Genomic DNA, 19,288 nt, shown 5'->3' on the forward strand with positions numbered 1-19,288 from the left:
CAGTTTGCTTCAGGTTTCTCATCTGTAACATGGGAATAATATTAGCTCTTGTCTCCCAGGCTGTGTGAGGATCAAATGAGCTAACAATTGTAATTTAGCACAGTGCATGACACATAATAAGTGCTATTGTTATTAATTTGGAGAAAAAAGAGACGGGGGGGACAGAAATATAATCCAGCTTATCCAATGTTTACTGATGAGGAATGGCTACACAGGTTATGGTATATGATTGTGATGGAATACTATTGTGATATAAGAAATGATGAGCTGCTTGATTTTAGAAAAACAGAGAAACTTTTGCATGAAATAATGAAGTGAAATAAGCAGAACCAAGAAAACACTATACACATTATCATCAATATTGTTCAAAGAACAACTGTGAATGAATGAATTATTCTGAGAATGACAAATGCTCAAATCCACTACAAAGAACTTATGAAGGAAGATGCTTTCCATATCCAGAGGAAGAACCGATAAATAGAAGCATGTATAGTAATACATACATACACACATTTCTGTCAAATGGTAATCTTTTCTAATGTGGGCTGGGAAGGGAGAGGGAGAAAGAGAGACCGTTGTAGCTTAAAATGCAACAAAAATTAAATATAAAAAGAAATTCCACAATTTATTAACACCATTTAATTTCTAAGGTATCTTCAACTTTTTAATATGAAGAATTCTCATCTCCAAGCTAGTTAGTAATAAAAAATAAACTAAAAATAAATAAAAATTAAAAAATAAAATCTCTTTATAATAATAATGGAATATGGAGTGGGAGGGTGAAGGAGAAAAAATAAAGTAACAAATAAAGTAAAAAGAAAGTTTAAGAAAAAATAGTGAGGAAAAATAAGATGGAGGGAAATTCACAAATAGTAATTATAAGTTTAAATGAGAATGGGATGCTTATAGCAGCTCTCTTTGTGGTGGCAAAAAACTGGAAATCTCAGAGATACCCATTTATTGGGGAATGATTGAACAAATTATAGCATGTGATTGTGAAAAAATAGAACTGTGTTATGAGAAATGATGAGCTCAAGGTATGGAAAGATTTACATGAAATGGTGAAGAGCAAAATGAGCAGAACCAAGAGAACACTGTATACAGTAACAACAATATTGTTTTAAGAACAACTTTGAGCAACTAAGTGATTTTGACTATTACAAATACACAAATAAAAAATAAAGGACATACAAAGAAAGATGCTATATATCTCCAGAGCAGGACAAAGAAGAGGAAAGAAAAAAGGAAAAAATTTACATAATTTACATAAAAATTTAATTTAATTACATAAAAAATTTACTTAAAAATTTATATATTTAAAATAAATAGAAATTTGCATATAACATATTTGCAGTTTCATGTGCAATCATCTTTTTATTATACTATATTACAGAAATTCTTGTTTTTCCATAAATTAAAAATTAAATAATAAAAAAATAAGTAAGGCTATTTTCCCCAGGAGAATTCATTCTTGAATTTGAATTTTGGTTATATGGTCTCTAAGGCCTTATTTGGCTCTGAAAACCTATAAATTGCATTATGATCTACAGATAAACTCTAACCCTACAATGGCTGTATGGTCTTCTTGATTTGGGAAACTCTCTGCAGTAATGTAGACTGCACCCCCCTCAGAGGCCTGTTCATCTGGTAAGACTTATCTATGTCTGTCTTCTCATAAATCTGAATCAGATGTTCACTCAATATCCAGATGTTCTTCTTTATGTTCTCTTGACATTATATGGATGGGTTAAGAAGTAAGTATATATCTCTATATACATATATCTTTATAAGTAAAGAAAATATATCAATATATAAAAATATAAAATATCAATCAATACTTAAGAAATTAGTGAGTTTATTCATTGGAAAGTCAAATACTAAAACTGAAGCTTTGAATATTTCACTGCATAGTGAGAAGACAGGACTCATTGGAAAGAACCTTAATGTTAGAATGAAGGTAAAAGGAAAGGGGGATGGCAAAGGATGAAATGGAAATTATCAGAGAAACAAGGAATGTGAGCTTAGACAGACTTTTAGAGATAGTGAGGATAAAAAGACCTGGTGTACTACGGTCCACAGGATTGCAAAAAATCAGACACAAATTAACAACAAAAATAAGGAATATAGTTAATTATAAAATATATCTACACATATATCACACCTATTACATACCAGGCACTGTGCTAAGTGCCTTTTACAAATATTACTTCATTGATTCTCAAACTCTGAGAGCTATAGGTGTTTTTAGTATTCCCATTAACATTTTTTTTTTTTTTTTTTTTTTTTTTGCTGAGGCAACTGGGGTTAAGTGACTTGCCCAGGGTCACACAGCTAGAAAGTGTTAAGTGTCTGAGGTCAGATTTAAACTCAGGTCCTCATGACTTCAGGGTTGATGCTCTATCCACTGTACCACCTGGCTGCCCCAATATTCCCATTTTGTTTTAGTCAAAGAAACTGAGACCGAGGTTACATGACTTTTTGGGATCTTGTAGCTAGATCTGAAATTAATCCATATTTGAATATTTTATCCACAGCACCAGATAGATACCAATGGAACACAGAGGCTGGCCAAGGGTTCTTCCTCACTATGATTATGTGATATGTTCATTTTTTTAAGTGCTGCGTTTCTCTGATGACACTTTGTCATGCTTTTCATATAATTTCTTACTTCTAATATGCTATAGCCTAATCACATCCTCTATGTGATTATCCTCTATCCTTTAGATGGTTGCAAACTTACAGTTGTTCAGAGTATGATGTATGTGTAGTGTTTTTCTAAATTACAAATTCATCAATAACATAATATGATATCCTAAGAGTTAAACTCTCATATTACAATTATTCATAATTTTAAAAATATGTGAATTAAAAAAACAAACACAATCAACAATTGTTAGCTTAGTCAAATCTGAATTTAAACCAAGATTTCCTGATTACCAATAACCAGCATATATTATTTTTTTCTATATAGAGCTTTGTGTCTCCCTTATAGGAAATCTAAGTTCTGGAAACCATTTCTTCAAAGTGTTTACTTTCCAATTCTAGATTGCTTGTCCAGATGAATGTACACAATGTATTCCAATGTTGGTACATAGTGATGATATCTTGCTTTTTATGCCATGTTAATATGCCATGCTAATAATTTTACCTTGGCAATGATCAAAAACCATGCCCTTGGCAGAATGTGAGAATTTTATATGCACCAAGGCTCCCACCATTATATTACTGGAGCTGGAAGGAGATGAATCCTCAAGGTTAAGAGTTCCTCAAAATAATAATAAACTCCCTTCCCAAATACCTGGTGAGTGAAGTTTCGTGGCTGAAGCTGCCAGTCTTTTAGGGGACGAAACAGCAGGCTTATTTACTTCTTGATCTTTTTGTACTTCCTTCTTTGAACCTATGAAAATGAAATGAATGGACAATTATACCTGAAACTATAATATAAGCTGTCAGTGCAGAATAGAGCTGAATAAAAAGCAAACTCTTTAAAATAATATTTGGATGACTTGTTGGTGTGGATATCATCACCTTTCCTTTAACAAGAGATTCATTTTTTTTTTTTTTTTTGGTACTAGAAATGATATATTTTCTGGCAGTCAAAAGGCCAAGTAAACTGCTGACTCTTATTTGATGAAACAAGACTCCACGTCTGGAGGCTATGCTTTCTTAGCGACCCTGCAGATTTAGCTGGGGATTAAAATTTCCTTTCCTCATTCATGAGTCCTCTTTCTCTATCAGTGTATTTCCAGAAAACAAAGGCTAATAAAACTCCACAAACATAATTAGTAATGACTGAAACATCACTAAAGTCCCCAATTCACCTGAGATTTCCTCTAATTCTAATTAATTTTCTACAGACATGATTCCAAGAACCTTTTGGGTAACTCATTTGTGGGTGAGAGTATCACCTCAACACTTAAATATAAATATAAAACTGGCTTCAGCAGAGTGGGAGGGCTTCAAGATCTACATTCCATTCTCCTTTGTCCCATCTGTGGGTGAAGATAATTGAGTGGACCTGGCAATCACTAACTTAAGAAGCAGACTGGTAGGAGATATGTGCCAGAGTGGATAGAGTGCCAGAACTGGAATCCGGAAAACTCACATCCCTGAGTTCAAATCTGGCCTCAGACTAGCTGTGGGATCCTGAGCAAGCCACTTAACCCTGCTTGCCTCAGTTTCCTTATTTGTAAAATGAGCTGGAGAAGGAAACGGCAAATCACTGTAGTATTTTTGCCAAGAAAACCCCAAAAGGAGACACAGAGAAGCACAAAGCATCTTTATTTTTAAGGAATAGCAGAGTATTTTTATGCTGGAAGGAGTCATTATTTTAATCTTTTAAAATATTTATTCCACTGCAAGAAGCCTAATAGGCGATTTCTTCCATGATAATGCATCTCTCCAAGGAAGTAAAAACTAGATAGAAACTTTTGTCACAGGGTTCTTGGTAAGAAAAGTTTATGAAGGCACATTTGAATTTCTGGCAAATGATTAAATTATCCTATGGAAAGCAATTCCTATCTTTTATTTCTTATGTACATATGTCAGGATCAGTGAATAGAATCTTAGATTAGGAGTCAAAAAGGACTAAATCCAGCTTCAGACACTTGCTTGTTGGGTGACTTTAGACCATCACTTAATCTGCCTTAGTTTCCTCATCTTTAAAACTGTCCCAGAGTTGTTAGGTTAAAATGAGGTAATGATTAACAAACCTTAAAGTGCTATAAACATTCTAATTGCTATCAACATTACTGTTGTTAAATGCATGGTAAATTCTAAGGTGTATTTCCTTTCCTAAATTTCAGGAATTCTTAACTTCATAGTCTTATTAAGATTCAAGTGATCTATAGATAGATAAATTTCAAATTTCAGGGAGTCTGTGAACTTGGATGGGAAAAAAATTACAGTCAATCCTCTACTTTTGTGAATGATATTTTAGAAAAGAGCAAGAAAGTAAAAAATGCAAATAATGACACACTGAAACTAAAAAAAGAGAGGGGAAGGTTCCTACCATCACCTCAAACTAGAATCTTTTGCTAGAGATAGTTGAAAAATACATATTTCTGGATATAATTCTTTACAACCAACCATTAATTCCGATAATATTCACTTTTCTGATATAATAATATATTATTATTATTATTAATAATTGATATTATTAATAGTTAATAACAACAATTATATAGTAACTATGAAATACAGTGAACAAAATAAAACTGATAACATGGAAAACATTTTTTCTTGCTAGTAATCTAGAATTCTGTGACCTGGGCTAACATCTCAATTAAAAATAAAAACTCAATATTATTGATTTTAGGTAATCATTTTTCCTAACATATGTAATGTACAGCATCATAAATACTGTATAGCAAATAAAATTCTTAAAACTATAACTTTTTTTTTTGTGAGGCCTTTGGGGTTAAGTGACCTGGCCATGGTCACATAGCTAAGGAAGTATCTGAGATCACATTTTAACTCAGGTCCTTCTGATTCCAGGGGATTCTCTATCCACTGCATCCTCTAGCTGCCCCGACCAAAACATTTTTCAACCTGAATCTTACCTTCCATTGTGCCAAATGGTGGTGTGAGGACATTGTACTATGCTTTGTATTATATACTATATACTCTCTACCTTGGTTGCCCTCTGAAAACTAAGGGAGAAGTTGCTGGGATTAAGGGAATGACGTCAAAAAACACCAACACTGGCAAGGTCTCAACTGTCTTTCATAGCTGGTGGATGGCATTGGAGATGGTGAAGGAGATACTGGCTTGAAATAATATATCCTAGCAGGATACCAGTCACTTTATAAATTTGTGTGTATCGTGCCCCCCCCACCCCCACCCTCTCTCTCTTTCTCTCCACTGCTTATAGGTTTGAATTTGCAATGTTGCCAATGCAAAAGTAAAGATGAGGTTACTAATAAAATCATGCACATGTTTGAACTTGGAAAAGTTAAAAATCTTGAGGATTAATTGTACATCTTTTTTTCCAACATACTTGGTTTGTTTGTCCTATGCATTTTTTTATTTTCTGCAATTAAAAACATTTTGAGAAGGGTTCCATAGCTTCCCAAGATTGCTCATGAATTAGTCAGTCAGTAACCATTTATTAAATGCCAGCTATCCCTTAGCACTTAATCCCACTTAAATCAATAACACATACCTCCCCTGGGGTGATCTAAGTAATGGTCAGCTCCATAGTAGACACAACGTCTATTTGGGTCTTTTTTCAAGCGTTAACTAGAATGGAGAGTCATTTTAATTGCAGGGAAATAAATAACTAGAAAGTTAAATTAATGAAAGCGTCCCTGTGCATAACATTTCTTAGTTTGAAGTGGGGTTTGGAAGGTGGGAAGGCACTGTGCTAGGCACGGGGGATACAAAGATAGGCAGGCTCTCATAGAACTTACCATCTAATGATGGAGACAGTCCATTTAAAAAGATGCTGAAAAGTAGAAGGGGAGGGGAAAGGAATCTCATGATTTGATGCGTGACTTGGACTTCTACTTTATTTATTTATTTTTGATTAAAGAAAATCATATTGAATAGGGGGTTTTGGAAGGGCTGCTGAAACCCAGGTAATTCTGGACCAGAAAAGGTAAGGAACCTCTGCTTTATCAACTCAGAAGGCTTGGAGTGCTGTGGTAGTCAAATGCTTTCCTTGCTCCATGGTCCTTGTGCCACTTCAGTGCTCCTTTCAAGGCAGGGTCAACGACTTAATATTTTATAGCCTGTCAGAGCAAGAGAGAATCGACCTTCTCTCAACTCCTTTAGCCCCAGAATCACTTAATTCCACTTAAATCAGTAACACCTACCTCCCCTGGGGTGATCTAAGTAGTGGTCAGCTCCATAGTACACAGAGCCTCTACCTGAGTCTTTTTCAGGCCTTAACCAGAATGGAAAGCCATTATAATTGCAGGGAAATATATAACTAGAAAGCTAAATTGATGAAAGCGTCACTGTGCATAACATTTCTCAGTATGAAGTAGGGTTTGGGAAGTAGGAAGCACAAACATTTCAAATGCCTCCAATCCATTAAAAGGACAGGTGGGAAGTCGGCCTGAAATTTATTTCAATAGATTCAATAGAAATGTCAGTAAGCTCTGACTCTGAAGCATTTCCTTTCAAACTTCATTTTCCTGAGCTCCGTTACACAGTGCAGCCCCAGGAAATCTAAATGGATTCTAGAGAAGGGGTTCCGAATTGTTCGGTGTTATGGACCTCTTTGATAGTTTAGTAAAACCTTATAATATTGCTTTTAAATAAAGTTGTGCTAAATTTCAGTTAGAGATTTGTGAAAATAAAGTTGTCAATTTTCCCCCCATCCAAACTCACACAAGAAAAATTGATCTACAGAGCCACTGACAGCCTGTGTTTTAGACAATCTATCTTTCATAGAAATTTCCCAGAACTTTTAGGTCTTCCCCCCCTCCTTCTCTCTGTCCTTCCTCTTCCTCTCCTTAAAGAGCTCAGGGTTTGATTCCAGTATTAGTCTAAGGGAATTTTGTCCAACTTCCTTGAGGGCCTAGCCGAGCTAAGCTGACTTTTTGTCATTAAGGAAAATCCTGTCTCTTGTTAATCAAGACATAATTTGTTTGGTCTGTGTCAGTGTCTGATGGTTACAAATGAAACATACCATTTCCTTCTGATTCTCTATCTACTCCAGCCTCTCCCTAGAAGCTGCTGGGTTTTTTCCTCTTCCTTTTCCGTAGTATATACTACATGCTAAAAGAAAGGAAATTCTACCACACACACACACACACACACACACACACACACACACACACACACACAACTACTCCCTCTGCTTGGGCCTCCATCTCCCTCTCTGTCAGCAGCTAAACTTCACTCACCTTTTGTACACAGATTTAGAGCTATACCAAAGTCACAGGCAAGCTATAAACAAAGACAATTCTTTATCTTCCAAGGACAAAATTGGAGGTGGTTTAAGAGTGTCCATGGGGAGGAAGAAAAACACTCTCAATTCTTTTCTCAGTTATGGGGGCCATTAACTTGGAAAGTATAAAGCTTTGTCACTTATGTAAGACATTTATTTTTTAAGACATTAAAAAATAATTTCTTAAGGCAATTCAACCCAGAACAAATTACTCCAAAATACTTAATAACAAAGAACATAGCCAGGAGCCTTCAGAAGTCCCCAAGTTGAAAGATACACTTGGTTGGGGATCTGTAAAAAGAAGTTCAGATGATGAAAAAGAAAATGTAAAGGCTCAGATCCTCATCTGTGATTAGCCTCTTTCCCAGCAAAATGAGTGACATTCACGATATCCCAGTAAAACCATCTTTTGTACTTCATTTCTGAACAAGTTATGAAAAACAAGATTTACCATCATTTCATTTCTGACTGCTGAAGCAAAAGCCCCTCAATACAGGAGCTGTGAGAATAAATACAGATTATTTTACAAGGTACAGTCTCAAAGGCTCTACAGTCTAGATTAATATCTTTTTAGGTTGCCATTTTTAAAAAAAAATCTAACTAAATGGGACATACAGTGTGATGTACAATTCAGTATTATCCAAAGAGACAATCTATGCAACAAAAGTTAAATTCAAGATAATGATTAGAAGATACTCTACACTTTTGACGTGACTTAAATAAATGCTTATTGAATTGAGTTGAATTGATCACCTCCTTCCTCACTCCAAAGAAAATGAAAATAAATCTGCATTGGATTTTAACATAATAGGAAGCAAAATCCAGGAAGGTAAATTCCAGGGTTAATAAAACAGGCTAAGAAGAAAGGAGGATAAAGCAACAGAAGTGGAAATAGATAGAATTCTCCAGCAGCATGAGTATAAGCCCCATAAAGCCTTTGAACACAAGACATGGAGCTTGGGTTTTCCAGCAGCATTCCACAGACTAGGGAAATAATGGCACAAGGTCACTGAAGGATGATGGAGTGGGGCAAAGAGAAGGATGAAATTAAAAAGAAGTAACAATGCAAGTAATTATTCTTATAGTCATGTTACTGTAAAGGGATAACAGGGAAATGGATGATGTAGTTAGGAAACAGGCTTTGATGTCATTTTTAAGATAAATTGAATGGCAACATTTCAAGGTGAGATTTACAGGAAGTGAATAGAGTGAAGAAAGGAAAGCAATCTAAATCGAAATGATTCAAATGAGAGAAACATACAGAAATGTAACAAATGGAAATGAGCTGAAAAATGACAGACTTAGTTGAATTCCAGAACATGGGGAAGATCAATAAAGTCAGTTTGGCAATGCACAAGAGTTTAAAAAAAACTAACCTACCAAAGTCTATTTTAGGATGATGGAGCAACATGGTAAGGAATAGCCTGAATATGGCAGTATAGTAATCTAGATTATAAAGCTATTTAGATAGTGTCTATCAAACAGAACTGTGCTTTTGTGAATTTGGATATTCCCTCTAACAGGCAGATTGTATCCCAGCCACTCTTGCTCTTCTTCCTATCAAGTATTTCTCTGATGTCCTGTTCTTCATTTAAATCTCTGTGGTTAAATGTCACTGCCAGCTGTAATATTCCACTTTGACTATTTATTTTCAGATGCAAATTTAAAACGTTTTATTAATGAACCACTACAACACATTTTAAAATTTTAATTAAGTATATTTTAACAAGCTATTTCCAAATAAGTCACTACAAAAAATATCAAAATTTGCCTAGAAAAGACATATACAGACTTATTTATACCCTTTCATCATTCTAGCATCTCAAATTTCAATTCTTTAGAGATTACTGGATTCTATGTCTTGCAGCCATATAATATACAAGTAATACCAATTTTAGAAAAATCAGAGTTTCTTTCCCCTGGTCTAAAGGAATCTTAGAATAACAGGATATTAGAACCACTCTTAGAAGTCTTGAAGATTAAGTACAACTCTGTGATTTTATAGATGAGGAAATTGAGGTCCCAAGAAGTGAGATGACTTATCCAAGATCATAGCTCCAATTTAATTGTTTGATTTTAAAGACTAAATTGATTCATTAGACAAGTCACCCACCTTTTTGGGTCTTAGTTTATTTACTTATTTACAAGAAAAGGAGTTTAGGTTGACATATAAGCTCTCGTAAAACTCCGAATCCATTTAGTACTAGCAATCCATTGAAAAGAACTTGCAAAAGTAAATTTAAACATGATTTTGATGTGATTATTTGGTCATAGTTTGGAGAAAAATTCTTTTTGAGCATATTTTCATAGTGAATCTTATCCTTCCCAGGCCTAGATGAAACAGACGGAAAGGAAGTGAATTATTCAGAAGCAGGAAAGGCCTTACAGTAAACCCTTTCCTTCCTTTCTTCTCCTTCCCCTCCCCAGCTTCCCCCTTCCCTGCAAATAATCATAACGAGTCATGTCCTTGGTGAGTAATGAGAAATCCTGGCACACATTGTTTGAGACAAAATGAGCAAAGCTGGGAATATGATGGATTCTCTGGGATGAGAACAATCTGGTCTCCTGAGGGAATTAGGACATTGTATGATCTATGAGGCCTTGAAAGAATGTGAATAAGTAGTAGGTAAGAGGGGAAAGGCCATCTATGTGTCAAAATGAATGCAACATATGCTTAAGCTTTTCTCACTCTGGCAGCTTCATTTTAAGAAAGCCACAAAAAAGGCAAATATAATTAGGTAAATCCATAGATGATTTACATTCACTTTAATTCAAGAGATTAAGAAACTTCTTTCTATAAAACTGGTTTCATTAAAGAAGAAACAAAATTACAAACACAAACCATAATTAGGACATCCCTATAATGAACTTTCCTGAAATGAATGTCATTGAACATGCTAATATTTTAGAATATGATTACAATGAATAATAATAGCTAACATATATAAATTATTCAGTATATGATAGTCGTGATTATTATTTCATTTGACCTTTACCACAAATACTGAATGAAAGGTCAGGAAGGTGGGTGCTATTACTAAATCCATTTTACAGAGAAAGAAAGAGAGGTTAGGCAGGGGTCCTAAAACTACGGCTCGCGGGCCAGATGCAGCAGCTGAGGACGTTTATCCCCCCCACCCAGGGCTATGAAGTTTATTTAAAGGCCCACAAAACAAAGTTTTTGTTTTTACTATAGTCTGGCCCTCCAACAGTTTGAGGGACAGTGAACTGGTCCCCCATTTAAAAAGTTTGAGGACCCCTGCATCTAGAGTCACACAGCTAACTGTCTGAGACACACTGAATGGTTCTTCCTGATTCCTTGCACAGCACTGTGTCACTCCCTGTGGCAACAGAAATTTTCATTCATTTTTATTTGTTTCAGATCTTTAGATCAGAAGGAACCTTCAAGGTTGCCTTTTCTAATCCCCTTATTCTATAGAAGGAAAAAAAATGAAGATCCAGAACTTTGTGATTTACTCAAGACCGTCACAAACACAGCAAGTGGTGAGGAAGGATCTAGGGCTTATTCTAAATTTAACTTTCTTTTTCTACCCTGCTGGAGTCTAGAGATGATAGATCTGAACTCCAAATATTAAATTTCATTTCAAGTTTAGTAAGTTAAGTGAGAATGGGAATACACATTGTCTTAGTTTTTACTGTGCTTTCATTTTCTTTAATTTTTTTTTTAAAAATTGATTATTTTATATTACTTTTGGTTTCAACTTTATCTTTCTTCCTCCTCCCCCCTCAGTAATTCATCATATCTTTCAACAAAGAATAAAAAAAAAGGACACACAAAGATTCAGCATAGTTATCCAACACACCTACTGCCTAACAATAGATACAATATTCCCAGCCCTTAGCAAAAAAGGGAAAGAAGGATTTGCCTTTTTTTCACTAATTTTCCTACGAGTGCTAACTGCCACTCACATCACTAGATGTATAGAGCACAAACATTTGTCTGTAAGGAAGCACATTCACTAAGCAATCTCTCCCATATCCAAAGTCCCATGAAAATCTAGATAAAAGGCAGTATAAGAAGAATTGAGAGGCAGCTTGGTCCAGCTGGGGATCCTAGATGCTAAATCCTAGACTTTCATCTGACCCATATTGGCTATGTGACCCTGGACAAGGCAGCTTTACTTCTGAGTTTCACAGGTCACTCTCAAAATTAGAAGTCACAGACAAATTGCAGATCTTCATTGAGGAAAGTAGTTTCTAAACCTAAGAAATCACAGGTCCAGGGAAAAGGAAAAAAAAGATAGAATAGTGATTCAACTGTCTATGACAACTCTGAGCAAATGCCATGGAATAAACCATTTTTTAATAAGCCAGTATAGTCTAGTCCAGGGGTCCTCAAATTTTTAAAATAGGGAGCCAGTTCACTGTCCTTCAGACTGTTGGAGGGCCGGACTATAGTAAAAACAAAAAATTTGTTTTGTGGGACTTTAAATAAAGAAACTTCATAGCCCTGGGTGAGGGGGATAAACGTCCTCAGCTGCCGCATCTGGCCCGTGGGCCGTAGTTTGAGGACCCCTGGTCCAACCTCATACATAAAGTTTCTGTTGTTCGATCATTTCAATCATATCTAACTCTTGATGACCCCATCTGGGATTTTTTTGGCAAAGTTATTGGAGCAGTTGATCTTTTCCTTCTCTAGTTCATTTTACAGATGAGGAAACTGAGGTAACGAGGATTAAGTGACTTTCCTGGATCACACAGCTAGTCTGAGGCTGGAGTTAAATTCAGGTCTTTCTGAGTCCCAGCCCAGTGCTCTATGTACTCTGCCCCCTATGAGTTCCCAAACTCGGAGAAAAAAGCAACTAAACGATATATTGGAATGCCAGTGGCAAATATCCCAGGACTCTTATTTGATAAGCAGTTATCATGTAATATAGAGGGGCTTTACTTACATACTTACTTCACTTACTGGAAGAATTATAAGAAAAAATGTAGATTATTCTAAGATCCTGTTACTAAAAACAGAGAAATCAGAGAGAAGGGCAGGTATCTGGGAGAAGAACATGAGTTTCATTATGGCCCTATTGAGTCTGGGTCAGTTTAGTTATAAATACATTGGGGCAATTAGGTGGAGCTGTGGACAGAGCACTGGGTCTGGAGTCAGAAGACCCGAGCTAAAATCTGGTTTCAGCCATTTCCTCACTGTGTGACCACAGGCAAGACATTTGAGCTGTGTTTCCTTCAACATCCCCAGCTATAAAATGGGTATAATAATAGCATCTACCTTGCAGAATTGTAAGACTCAAATGAGATATTTGTTAAAAAAAAATGCATTTAATAGTGCCTGAGACGTAGTAGGCACTTAATAAATGCTTACTCCTTCTTCTTCCCTTAACTGTGGTGGTTGCAAAGTTTTGGCAGATAGATGAAATATAGGAACTTAGAGCCCTACGGAGCTCGTATAGGCAAAATGCACATACACATACGTGTGTGTAATATAGACATACATCTATACAAATATGCACATATACATATGTACATGCACAATATACACACAATATAACAGATACATAATACATATCCTCATATAGATATGTACACATATAGAGATACACAATGCACATATACAGCCACACACATGCACACATGTACACAATGCATGCACATGATACAGATATACCAATATGTGCATATAATATGTATATATAACACATACATTCATATATATATTCATATACACCACAAAAACAAAGACTGTGTACACTCATGTGTCCATATACAAACATACATATATACAATATGTAGATTATGTTATCTATAGATTTAGTTACAGGGATCATCCCAGAGAGGTAATAACTGAAATCGTGGAGTGTATGAGGTCTCTGTCATTATGACTGGTTGAAGGATATGTATGTATTTAGCCCGGAGAAAAGAAGATTTTGGGGAAATATGAAGGTTGTTTCCAAGAAAAGCTATCACAAGAAAAGGAAAAAGGCTTATTCTGTCTGATACCAGAAGGCAGAACCAGGAACAATGGGTAAGAAATTTGCAAAGATGCAAATTTAAGCTGGATGTGAGAAAAATCTTCCTACCAATTATAATTCAGACTGTCCAAAGGTAGAACAAATGGTCTTGGGAGGCGTTTAATTCCCACTCAAAGAAAGTTCAGGGAGATTGAAGACCAAAAATGAAACAATCTTTCTTGTCAGGAAGCTTGCATTACACCAGAGGAGACAATATGTATGTAAGTGTGTTTATGTATACAAATTGTAATACAATAATAATAATAATAATAATAACAGTTAACATTTGTATATAGGCAGTAGGTGATACAGTGGTAGAGTGCTAAGCTCGGAGTCAGGATTGTGTATCAAACACTGTGTTAAGTGTCTTGCAATTATTATCTCATTTGATCCTCACAACAGTCCTGGAAAGTAAATGCCATTATTGTCCCCATTTTATAGATGAAGAAATTGAGGTACAGAAGAACAAATCACTTAACTTCATTGGGATTCAATTTCTTTATCTGTAAAATATAGAGATTTCACTAAGATAACCTCCTGTTGAGGCTTAAATCTATAGCCTATGGATTCCCAGGGCAATGCCATGAAAATGATGGAGGAATAGAATGTTCATGGTAGAACAGTAAAAGTATGTTAGTTAAAGAGCAATGGGAGAACTTAATAGTAGCCATTGTTACTGGGGAAATTCAGAGGATTCTGTAGCCTAAAAAAATTAGCAAGTGGTTGTGATGGTGTTGGTCTTCATGTTCTAGTCCCTTATAACTGAAGTTTTTTCAATTTCTTGAATGTCTTATTTATTACCAATTTTATTGATGTGTTTTTTAAATTACCAGCATTTACAAATTACTCCCAATTTTGTGAGAAGTCACTTGTCACAAAGCAAAGCAGTACAGCAAAATTAATGATATAGTGATTTTATCTGAAAAGGTGTGTACAACATTCCACGTCTACAGCACCCCATTTTTCCTATTTTTCAAAATGAATAAAAACTTATCTTTTTTCCCTGCCAGCCCCCATCCCATTAAAAAAAGAAAAATGAAATACATTTCTTATAATAAATAAGCATAATCAAGCAAAATAAATTTCCTTAATGCCTGTGTATACAGTGTATAGGTATATATATGTATATCTTTATACATCTATCCATATATATATATACACATACATATGTGTATATATATATACATACATACATATATTTATATAGGACTATATTAAATGTACTTATCTATACACATATAATAATCCAAATTCTACACCCCAAATCCATCACCTCTCTATAATGGATATAATATTTCATCTTTGATCCTTTGGAATCAGTATAGAAAACATTAAAAGGAAAAAAAGGAAGGTTAATAACTGGATTAATACTTCAGTTATTATTTTCATTTAAGGCTTTGTTTTTCCTTGTAAAGAGCAAGTGCATCTTCTTGCCCCTGATTTTTTTTTTTTTAACTTTGCAAAGTCTTTTCCTTTGTCTGTTACTCTATGACCAAGTTAACAGCACTGACTCAAAGGAAAATGCCCTGTCCAAGGAATATGGCATGTTATATTAAACTTATATTTCCCAGCAACTTGTATGTTGAGGGTTTTTTAAAGCCAAGTATGGAATTTTACATTTATTCCCCATTAAATTTCATATTGTACAATTCAGGTTAGATCTTTTAGTGGCAAAAGAAACTGGGAAGAACAGAAGTCAAGGAAGTTCTTTTTGATTGGGTACTCCTGGGCATCCATATTCAGGCATGTGTCCTCTTAGTACTGGCCCTCAGCCTAAGATTCTCAGCTGGCCCCATAAGACTAATAACAGTACCCACCTTCTGTCATAACAGCCTTACCTTTTTTCTATCTCACTCTCTTACTCTCCACTTGCCCTCTAACTCTTGGGTTACATTTCCCCTAATCCAAAGATGAATTTGCTATCAGTGCCAGAATTCCCAGCTATGACTGTGAATGTTTAAAATAAAAAACATGTATCACTCTACAAGCCATTTTCCTCTTACTTTATTTTTAATTTATGGAATAAAAAGCATTTCCATAACACAGTATAAAGATGATTGCACTTGAAACTGCAAATCTATTATGTACAATCTGCTCTTCCTTTTAAATATATAATAAAGTTATCATGTAAATTTCCATTTTTCTTTTAGTTCTTCCCTCCTCTCTGCCTCAAATCCTAGAAATAGCTGCCATTAGACTCTCTCACTTTGTGTGTGTATACATATTATACACACACACATATATAAATGTGAAATTATTCTATATATACTTCTACTTATCAGTTCATTTTCTGGATGCAAATAGTATCTTTCTTTATGTCCTTTATAGTTAATTTGGATATTTATAATAGTCAAAATGACTTATTCAAAGTCATTATTAAAACAATATTGTTGTTAGTATATGCAATGTTCTTTTGATTCTGCTCATTTCACTCTTCATTATTTTATGCAGGTCTTCCTATGTTTTTCTAAGATCACTGAGCTCATCATTTGTTGTAGTTCAGTATTATTCCATCACAATCATATATCACAACTTGTTTAGCCACTTCCCAATTGATGGGCATCCTTGTAATTTCCAGTTCTTTGCCACCACCAAGAGAGCTGCTATAAAAATTTTAGAACACATAGGTTCTTTTCCTTTTCCCCTAATTATCTTTGGACATAGACTTAATAATGGTATTGTTGGGTCAAAGGGAAGAAGCAATTTAATAACAATTTAGGCATAATTCCACATTGTTCTCCAAAATGGTTGGATCAATTCACAGTTCCATCAACAATGAATTAGGTATTACTCTACTAGGCATTAGTTCCAGTTTGCTTTCGTCACAGGTCATCAGGGAAAGGAAAGATAACAGAGAAGGTGGGGGAGCAGATTCATTTGTACTACAGAGATAAAATCAAAGTTCTAAAAAAAGGGAAGTAGGTAAAACACTAAAATATAATTAATCTGGGAGAGAAGTTTATCTATGAGGGATATGATAGTGCAGTTCCATACCATTGCTCCTATATTCTTTGTTCCCTAAGCTAATAATGTCTTCTTCTCTGAGACTAGTTTCCATCTATTCTGCAGATATCTTAAATGTATCTAGTCATTTTCATGTTGTCTCTCTCATTAGATTGTGAATTCCCTGAGGGCAGGTTCCATTTTTTGGCTTTTCTTTGTCTCCTCAGAACTAAACACAGTATATGTTGAATAAATATTTTTTTTTTTTTGACAGATTGACACCATCTCCTTACATTCTAACTTTGTTGATCCCAGATAAACCTCCTTTAACAATTTTTTTCTGCAAACACTTTGGTCTGGCTCACATTCCAGGGTCCAAGGTGGGAAAGAGGGAGCTAGAGAGCAAACACTTGATGTGAAAATTATCTTTGAAAACTTCTGGGCTATTGCCCTTATCAAATATCAAATGATATGATATTAGACTTTATCTCCTCTGTTTTTATTTGGGACTTTTTTGTCCTCTAAAATATAATGAAACTGTCAGCTCAACATGAATCAACAGTGGGAAATGACCAGTCATAAGAGATAAAGTGGGGGGGGGGTTTGTTTGTTTTTTTGGTCTGTACCTTCAGTTTAATTGGCAGAGGTACCAATGCTAAATGGTATTTGCTCTGTAACCAGGTAGCTAGTTGCTACAGTGGATAGAGTTTTGGTCGTGGAATCAGGAAAACCTGAGTTTAAATCCTACCAAAGAAAATTACTAACTGTGTAATCCTGGGCAAGTCGCTTAACTCTTCTAAGTCTCAATTGCCTCATCTGTATGTATGTTGAAAGGAGAGCAAAATCTGAAGCTTGTTTTAAGCTTTGGACTGTGAAAAATATTTGCATGTATAGGGTTTTCAGAGCATGAAATAACTAGCTACCCTGCCAAGTACAAGTACAAAACCAAACAGCTCATCAGTTAAGGTTGGCTTGGAAGGATAAAGAAATCATGATATAATTCTCAAAATACAGCAATTGGCCATCCTTCCAAGGAGCCTGCTATACAAATACCAGCTCTCATTGTTGGTGAGTAATATCAGATCCACTGATTCCAAGAGTCAAAGAGGATGTATTGAGAACAAAGGCAAAGAGAATAATTCTTCTTATTCTCTATTCTTAATCTGATTTTAAGAGTCTTCATTTCCTCATATGTAGATTATTGCAAATCTCTTATCTGTTCTCCTTGAACGCAGATTCCTTCCCTTCTAATACATTAACAAACAACTGAGAGTTCAGTCACTTCTTGGCTCAAAACCTTTCATACCTGTTTCCTATGACATCCAGTCTAATATGGAGAATAGTTTACATTTACATAATTCTTCATAAGTGAAGAAGGAAATGGCATCTTTTCAAGGAAATGGCTACTCCAGCATCTTTGCCAAGGAAACCTCAAATGGGGTCATGAAGTTATTGGACATGACTGAAAAATGAACAATTACTTCACAACCTTTATTTTATTTTGTTAGCTCTGAGTTTAAACCTCATCTCTTATGATTGCTTTTTGTGAGATCCTGAGCAAATCACAACTCCCTAGGTTTCAGTTTCCTCACAGATAAAATGTGGGGGCACAGTGGATAGAACATGAATCTGGAATCAGGAATATCTAAATTCCAATCCATTTCCAGATGCTTACTATTCTGTGGCCCTGGGCACTTCACTTCATCCCTGTCTGCCTGTTTGCTCATGTGGAAAATGGAGGTAATAATAGTGCCTCCCTCCCAGGGTTGTGAAAATCACATGAGATGACATTTATAAGGTGTTTGGGAGAGTGCTTGGCGTGTAGGAGACAGTATAGAAATGCTAGTTATCATCATCATCATCATCATCATCATCCTCCCTGTAAGCCCTTTCAGCTTTTGTTCTAAGATTGTACGAGTCTCATTTCATGAAGAGAAAATGAATGTTTAGAGGGATGAAGTGAAGTGTCCTTGGTCACACAGCTAATGAATAGCAAAACTAGTTTTGAAACCCAGATCTCCGAATGACAAATCACCTGCCACTGGAACTTTTTATGTAAACTTCTTGCATTAAATATGTATTGACGCCATCACACTCATTTTTAAACATATCCAAAGCCTGCAGGAGTACCTTTGATGGTTCATCCATGGCATTACATCCAAATAGGGAACGAGAGCATGAAGATTCAGGCAAAGTTCAAAAGAGGGAACTGTAATTCTGCGCTCCTCCTCCTACTCAGCTAGAAAATCAGACCATGTCCTGATAATTATTTGCATAACAATGTTTCTCCAGGACCATTACCTTTCACCAGGCAGACTTCCAGAAACACATGAGTGCCTACACTCACAATGGGGAATCTGCTGGAAGAGGCCATTTGCATTCATTACCCTGGACTAGCTGCTGGCCCCCTCCTCGCTGACAAGCAGGCTGGTTAAAATAACAGGTGTGGCAGCCTCTTTGGAAA

General features: G+C 35.4%; 1 protein-coding gene across 2 annotated transcripts in view; it reads right to left on the reverse strand.

The window, feature by feature from the left end:
- MTUS2 (microtubule associated scaffold protein 2) overlaps window positions 1-19,288 on the reverse strand; it is a 451,993-nt gene that overhangs the window by 199,601 nt on the left and 233,104 nt on the right. For both annotated transcript variants that reach the window (XM_051986519.1, XM_051986520.1), the window contains exon 5: window positions 3,299-3,397. In XM_051986519.1, coding sequence (XP_051842479.1) covers window positions 3,299-3,397 — 99 coding nt within the window. The remainder of the gene's footprint in view (window positions 1-3,298; window positions 3,398-19,288) is intronic.

This window comes from Antechinus flavipes, chromosome 3 (genome assembly GCF_016432865.1).
Source record: "Antechinus flavipes isolate AdamAnt ecotype Samford, QLD, Australia chromosome 3, AdamAnt_v2, whole genome shotgun sequence".
In the NCBI taxonomy this organism is placed as follows: Eukaryota; Metazoa; Chordata; class Mammalia; order Dasyuromorphia; family Dasyuridae; genus Antechinus; species Antechinus flavipes.